A 7289-nucleotide genomic window follows, 5' to 3' on the forward strand; every position below is an offset into this window, starting at 1 on the left:
GGCAAGGCCTTGGCACAGCTGCCCTGGGCCAGGAGTGGAGAGAGAGGGGCTGGAAAGAGTGGGGAGGTCTGAACAGTAGTGATGGTGGCCACAAACAGGACCCCATCACCCCACCCCACTGTCCACAGGCCACCAGCTCCCTGGGCAGCAGCAAGAGCAAGTTAGAGGGGTGTCCTCAGCACAAGGCAACAACTGTGCTCACCCTCACAATCGGGGACGGGACACACAAACCCGGCCCTGGCGCTCCGGATGTTCTAGCAGAGCACCCGGGCTGGGGTTCTGTGCCTGCGGCTCCTGGGTGGCCTGGCTGTGAGGCTGGGCAGTTATCGCTCCTGGCTGCCCTTGTGCCACCTGTGGTGAGAAGCTCAGGACTGAAGCCCACCTGGGGGGACTCCTGGTGGTGCTCCCCAGGGACAGGGACCCCCGGTGCCATGGCCAACCTGCCCCCGTGCCCACAGACGTGCCCATTGAAAGCCTGCGCCTGCGCTTCGCCCTGCTCCAGTCCCTCAACACCACGCTGGAGACCTTCTTCCTGCCCCTGGTGGAGCTGCGCCAGACGCCTGTGCTCACCCACAGCATCGCCGCCCTGCTCAAGGAGGCCAAAGGTCAGCGCAACCCCCTCCTGCCCTCGCCCCCGCCCTGTGCTCCCACTGAGGAGCATCTCCCCCTGGACCAGTAGTAGGGCCGCCAGCCTCAAAGTGATGCAAGTTCTTCAGCATGGGCTCCCTTTGAACAAGGAGACCCCTTGGGTGCTCTGCTCCCACCCCACCCCCGCCGCGGCTGTGACCACAGCTGAGCGTCGGCTTTCTAGACTTCCCCATTCCCAGACCCATGGACTCACGGCCATGTGATCTGGTTGCCCTATTCCACACCGTGCTCGGTGACTCCACTTTCTCTGCCAGCCCTGTGCATCAGCCCGGCCCAGAGTGCCCGTCACTGTTTAGCCATTGCCGGCGGTACACTTTGGTGGGTTTTATTTTTGGCTGTTTGAGAAAGGGCAGCAACATGCTTCCCTTTCCGTCCCAGGGTTTGATTCCCCCCGGGGGCTCCCCCTGGGCCTGGGAGACTGAAAGGGCTGGGCGGGGACCACCAGCCACCCAGCGCCTCCCATTGTACCCTCTCTTTAGGGCTGATCTTTTATGACACGAAGGTGACGGTGATGAACCGGGTGCTCAATGCCACCGTGCAGAGGACTGCCGACCACGCAGCGCCCGAGATCACCTTGGACCCCCTGGAGATCGTGGGAGGTAGGCACGCGCTGCCGCTGGCGTGTGGCTGCCAACTCCACTGGCGCCTGGAGGCAGCAGGGGACAGGCAGGGATTGCCCCTCCTCTACGCTCGCCTGGCCCCACCTTAGCCTTGGCCACACCCATCTGCATGGGAGGCTGCACATGTGACTTTACTCCATCAGCCATGTGCAGCAGGACTCTGCCACAGCCTCGGGACAGGCACTGAGGGGAGGAGAGAGCAAGTGGGTGTAGGTAGGCAGGGGACTTTGGGTGGTTGGTCAGGAGGACCTGCCCAGGGTGGACAGGAATAGCAGGGAATCTTGTATGCCAGGACATGGGCCATCCTAAGATATCTGTCCCAGAAACAGCGAGGGGGCTGCTGAAAGGCAGGGCCTGCAAGGTCCAGAGAGCATCCGCCCAGCAGGGGGAGGGTCCGCCCAGCAGGGGGAGGCTGTCCTGTGTTGGGCAGAGGAGTGCCACCTGGAGGGCGTCGTCAGCCTCTCTTTCCCTCTCTCTCTCTACAGGGGAAATCCGAGCATCTGAAAACTCTTATTTCTGCCAAGCGGCTAGGCAGCTGGCCTCGGTGCCCTCCTCCCAGCTGTGTGTCCAGCTGGCCAGCGGCGGCGACCCCACCTACTCCTTCAACATGCGCTTCACCGGGGAGGAGGTGCACGGCACCAGTGAGCAGCTCGGCCCTGGCTTCCTCCCCGTTACCCTAACCCCCATGAAGCCACACACCCCCGCCCCCCCCAGCTCCGAGAAGCCCCCTCCCACCGCCTGGGCAGGGCAGCTGAGGGGGGCCTGGGAGCTATACGCATTTCCTTCGGTCCTGCAGGTGGCTCCTTCCGCCATTTCCTGTGGCAGGTGTGCAAAGAGCTGCAGAGCTCCACGCTATCCCTGCTTCTGCTGTGCCCCAGCTCAGCTGTCAGTAAGAACAAGGTGAGCCCCTGCCTGGGCCGGGGGAGGAGTAGCTGGGCCGGTGGGCTGGCCTGGGCCCTCGTGGCGAGGCCAGTTATCCTCCTAAGCAGGCGGGCTCTACCCTTAGTGCCTCATCCCTGCCCCCTTCACACAGGCACCCACCCCCTGTCCTGTCGCCCCCAGGGCAAGTACATCCTGACCCCTGCCCCCTCCACACATGCACACGCACCCCCGTCCTGTCACCCCCCAGGGCAAGTACATCCTGACCCCTGGCCCCTCCACACATGCACACCCCCACCCCCCTCCTGTCCTGTCACCACCAGGGCAAGTACATCCTGCCCCCTGCCCCCTCCACACACCCCACCCCCCCCTGTCCTGTCGCCCCCAGGGCAAGTACATCCTGACCCCTGGCCCCGTCTCCTATGGTGAGGAGCAGCTGCTGCACTTCCTGGGGCAGCTGCTGGGCATTGCCATTCGCGCAGACGTCCCCCTCCCCCTGGACCTTCTCCCCTCCTTCTGGAAGACACTAGTGGGAGAGCCCCTGCACCCTGACCTTGACCTGAAGGAAGCAGACATCCTCACCTACAATTATGTCAAGAAATTTGAAAGTGTAAGTGAGAGGCACGTGTGAGGGGTGGTGTCCTGGGGTCTGCTGTCTGCACAGGCCCCTGCCATGGGAGACCCGGCTGGTCCTCTGACAAGTGACACGGAGGCTCATTTATGGGGACACGGGGCATCAGGCAGAGGTGGCAGTTCCTGCCTGGAGGGAGTGGACGTGGTGGGGGCGCAGCTCCAGTGTGTCTCCTCTATCACTGGCCCTCAGGGAGAGCCTAGAAGGGGCTGCCCCTCCTCTCCCTGGGCTGCTATGGACACACAGACAGGAGCCCACGCACCAACCGGCAGCCCTTCCACACAGCCTGGCCTCCCCGCTCAGCTTGCGCCTACATGCGCTCAGCCTGTGACAGCCCCAAGGTCTGAGTCTGCCCCCCTGGGGAGCTGGCTGGCGGTGAGCCTCCTGTCTCTCCTCCCAGATTAACGATGAGACGGAGCTGGAGGCCCTGTGCGCTGAGATCGCCTCCCAGCACCTGGCCTCTGAGAGCCCCGAAGGCCCCAACAGGCCCTGCTGCCGCTTCACCTACCTGACCATGACGGGCGAGGAGGTGGAGCTGTGCAGCCGCGGCCGGCACATCCCCGTGGCGTGAGTGCACCGCAGAGCCCACACCGTGGGCAGCAGCCGGGGGTCAGGGCTGTAAGGGAGGCGCGTCTCCCCAAAGAGAACCAGGAGGGTGAGCAGTGTGGGCGCCAGGAGACCATGGGGTTTCTCTAGCTCAGCGGTTCTCAATCTCCAGGTCTCGACCCCTTTGGTGAGGGGGGGATGTCAAACGACCCTTTCACAGGGGTCACCTGATTCATCACAGTAGCAAATGGACAGTGATGAAGTAGCAACAAAAATAATGTTATGGTTGGGGAGTCACCACCCCATGAGGAGCTATATGAAAGAAAGGCTCACGGCATTAGGAAGGTTGAGAACCACTGCTCTAGCTGATTCCTGCATCTGGAAAATCCTGGCTCAGAGGCTGGAAGATGAACCATTCAGAAGCCCATGGGCACTGAGAGCTGAAAGCCAAGAGGGAGGCCCTGTCCCGCATGGCCTGCGTCTGCTCACCGGCTTCCCCAACAGGTGGGAGAACAAGGACATCTACGCGGCTGCCATCCGGAGCCTGCGGCTGCGCGAGCTGCAGAATGTGGAATGTGTAACGGCCGTGCGCGCGGGCCTGGGTACCATCATCCCCCTGCAGCTGCTCACCACGCTCAGCCCCCGGGAGATGGAGCTGCGCACCTGTGGCCTCCCATACATCAACCTCGAGTTCCTAAAGGTAAGGCTGCCTGACCTGTGGATGCACAGCCCCGCCTGGGTGCTGTGCTGGTCCCGGCGCACAGCAATTGAGAGGTCACTGGACCAGGGCCTCATGGCCTGCCAGCTCCCAAGAAAAGCCCGTTCCTGCCAAGACCCACTGCTTCTGGGCAGATGCATGGCTGTACTGCCCTGTGACTGTCACCTCACTACTCGGGGCGTACATGCAGCCTGTTAATCACTCTGCCCAGGCCTTGCCACCCAGGCCTTGGGGGCGTGGGGATGGGGCAGCAGAGGCTGGCAGTGCCCACCCAGGCCTCTCTTTCCTAGGCCCACACCATGTACCAGGTGGGGCTGATGGAGACGGACCAGCACATTGAGTTCTTCTGGGGGGCCCTGGAGATGTTCTCCCAGGAGGAGCTGTGCAAGTTCATCAAATTTGCCTGCAACCAAGAGCGCATCCCGTTCACCTGCCCCTGCAAAGATGGGGGCCCCGACACAGCACACGTGCCCCCGTACCCCATGAAGATCGCCCCTCCAGACGGCACAGCAGGTACTGGGACCCAAGGCCAGAACGAGCAAGGCAAAGGCTATGGGAGCCAGCCTCTCCAGATGTGGACCCAGGCCCAGGGGTCAAAATATGCATGCACGCCTGCGTGACTAGATTTCATAACTCCCAGGCCACTGACGCAGTGAGTGTGGCCCGGCAGGTCCAGATGACCACCCCCACCCGTCCTCTGACCTGGTCCTTGTTCCCTCCTGCCGGGTCAGATTCCAGAGGAAGAGGCCCCAAGGCTCTTGTGCGTCTCCGCAGGGCCTTCTCCCCACCCACTGTTCTCTCTGCAGGTTCCCCAGACTCGCGCTACATCCGCGTGGAGACCTGCATGTTCATGATCAAGCTGCCCCAGTACTCCTCCCTGGACATCATGCTGGAGAAGCTGCGCTGTGCCATTCACTACCGCGAAGACCCCCTCAGTGGCTGAGCCGGAGGAAGCCAGAGGTCGGCTGTCACCAGCTCCGCGGTTTGGTTTGGAGCCTGCTCCATGGGCACATCCCTCTGGGGCGCCCGCATCCCAAGTCGGAGACCTTTTTGCTTTTCTCAACTCTTGTCCACAGTCCAGGGCCTCCTGGAAGACTTAACCTTTTGTATCCATACGTTTCGTGATGGGTTGGTTCTTTTGCTGCCTGTTTGTGGTATGTTTGTAGGATAGTTTAGTTCCCAGAGTTTGTGTCTAATTGGACCTTCCTGGCCAGTTGCTCTTCACTTCTGGGTTCTCCTGCCATCGGGGCCCAGGCGGCTCCTCATCACAGACCCACCAAGCAGGAGGCTGGTGGTGAGGTGAGCGCAGCCCGACAGAGCACACTCTACCGCAGTGTCTCCACAAACAAGGCCCCCGGCCCGCCCGCCCGCCCCAAGCTGGCATTTCTCCAGGAGGCCCTGCCCAGGCAGATATCCTTTGGTCTGGAATGGTGGTGCCGTCTGCCAGCCCTCTGAGCCACACTGGTGGGGCTTTGTGTGCCGAATCCTCCTGCTTGAGAACGGTCTTAGCTGTTCTGAGAAGCCCACGGGGTTCCCCGTCCTCCCCGCCACCCCTCAGGCAGGCAGTCCTGCCTGCTCTGGGGCTCTCTGGCCATTGGTTGTGAGGGTTTCCCAGCAGTGCCGAATGAGGGCGAACTGGAGACCCTGGCCCCAGGTTCTTTGTGGAGCCAGGCCACATACACCCAGCACCAGGGGCTGTGGTAAAAGCCCAGGCCCCCGGGGGGATCTCGGACACACTGAGCAGGAAGGCCCTGGCGCTCAGCCTGTCCTACTCTTATCCTAGGCGCAGGCCCTGCCCTGCTGCAGTGTCTGGAGTGGGGGTGGGGTGGGAACATGCAGAAGGAAGGACCACATGCCCTTTGGAAGAGCCCCGAGCCACTGCTCAGCCCTTCCAGTCCAGATGGAGACTCCCAAGGGGCCTCTCTGGGCCATCTGGCCAGGAGGTGGGTGGAGGCCCGGGCTGGCTTCTCTGACCCACTGATGTGTGTGCCACGGCTGACTGCCTGGAGCTCGCCCACTGCCCAGTGCATTTGTGCCCCAAATTGGTCTTGTCCAGTGGTACCTTGTTGCAGAACAGCACATGCCAACTCATCGGACACTCGTTTTGGGCCTCGCCTTGCTGTGTTCATTGTACGTGATTGTGAACAGTGGGTCTCGGAGGGCCTGCTGTCGGCTGAGGTGGTGCTGGAAGGTGGGCTGGGAGGAATGGCCTCTCCCTGTGGCAGCCCTGGGCTGTCTGGAGCAAGCACCTCCACTCCCCACACTTCTTGGGAAATGCATTAAGGACCATGGTAGAGAAGCTATCTCCAGCCCAAGAAAAAGATCTTCCTCGGCTGAATCGGTGCTGTTGCGTCCGCTGTTTGATGCAGGAGTCGTCCAGAGTTGAGTGCCAGATACAGCGCCCCGCCCCACCTCCCCCTAAGGAAGGTGGTCAGCTGGCTACCTCCCAAGGCCACAGCCCCCTGGACGGGGGCAGGTGGGAGGGGCCCATCCTGACAAGGATCCTTTCGTTTCCTTCTTCTGCAGAAAGAAAGTCTTTGGGTTTATTAGAAGTGGCTGGTTTCCTCTCTCTCTCTGAATTCTTGGTACCGCCCCCAGTCCTCCCATCCCTTGAACGGACTTGGAAATCTGTCAGCTACCTCCCCAAGAGAGGTTTGGGACGCTCTGTCGGCCCCTCACTTGATTAGGTGACAGCTGTGAGTAAGATGCCTGCTGCTAACGTGACTGCTTGTCCCAGAGAGCACATTGAGGTCCAGACAGAACCCAACCTTTGGCCCTAAAACACGTGTGCTGTAAAGTTACTTGATGTATATTTATTATAATTATTTATGGTTGCATTTAACAAACTTTTCATTCGATTTGATGCTGTTTACACCACTGCTGTGTAAAGGAGGCTCACCACAAGGCAAAGCGTCGCACCAATAAATAACCTTCACCTAATTTTGATTTCCCTCCAGCGTTGTGTGATCATCTACTCTTGCTGAGCAAGTTCAAAGGCTGACGTGCTTGGAATGGCTCTGATATTTGAGAGCCCCCAAGTGGCTGGGAATTAAAGTGTTTCTCATGACTACGGTCTCCGCACTCTTGAAGTGATTCTGCCTCCATTCTCCTCGCAGACTGCCACCCCCCACTGGGCACTTTCAGGTCCTTCCTGCTTTCATCTGGAAAATATGAGCAGAGAAGAAAGCCCAAGGGCAGGGCTACACCCCGCCGAAGTCCTGCCCAGCGGTGCCCCTGCAGCTGGTCT

The 7289-nt window shown here is 60.9% G+C and overlaps 1 protein-coding gene across 5 annotated transcripts in view; it reads left to right on the forward strand.

Moving 5' to 3' along the window:
- The window catches only part of HECTD4 (HECT domain E3 ubiquitin protein ligase 4), a 181802-nt gene extending 174820 nt beyond the window's left edge, over positions 1 to 6982 (forward strand). For all 5 annotated transcript variants that reach the window (XM_075534534.1, XM_075534535.1, XM_075534536.1 and 2 more), the window contains exons 68-76: positions 459 to 605; positions 1128 to 1247; positions 1754 to 1909; positions 2065 to 2168; positions 2536 to 2757; positions 3179 to 3345; positions 3829 to 4024; positions 4333 to 4555; positions 4849 to 6982. In XM_075534534.1, coding sequence (XP_075390649.1) covers positions 459 to 605; positions 1128 to 1247; positions 1754 to 1909; positions 2065 to 2168; positions 2536 to 2757; positions 3179 to 3345; positions 3829 to 4024; positions 4333 to 4555; positions 4849 to 4985 — 1472 coding nt within the window. In that variant the 3' untranslated portion in view covers positions 4986 to 6982. The remainder of the gene's footprint in view (positions 1 to 458; positions 606 to 1127; positions 1248 to 1753; positions 1910 to 2064; positions 2169 to 2535; positions 2758 to 3178; positions 3346 to 3828; positions 4025 to 4332; positions 4556 to 4848) is intronic.
- The last annotated feature ends 307 nt before the right edge of the window (positions 6983 to 7289 follow it).

Source organism: Tenrec ecaudatus, chromosome 16, assembly GCF_050624435.1.
Source record: "Tenrec ecaudatus isolate mTenEca1 chromosome 16, mTenEca1.hap1, whole genome shotgun sequence".
Classification (NCBI taxonomy): domain Eukaryota; kingdom Metazoa; phylum Chordata; class Mammalia; order Afrosoricida; family Tenrecidae; genus Tenrec; species Tenrec ecaudatus.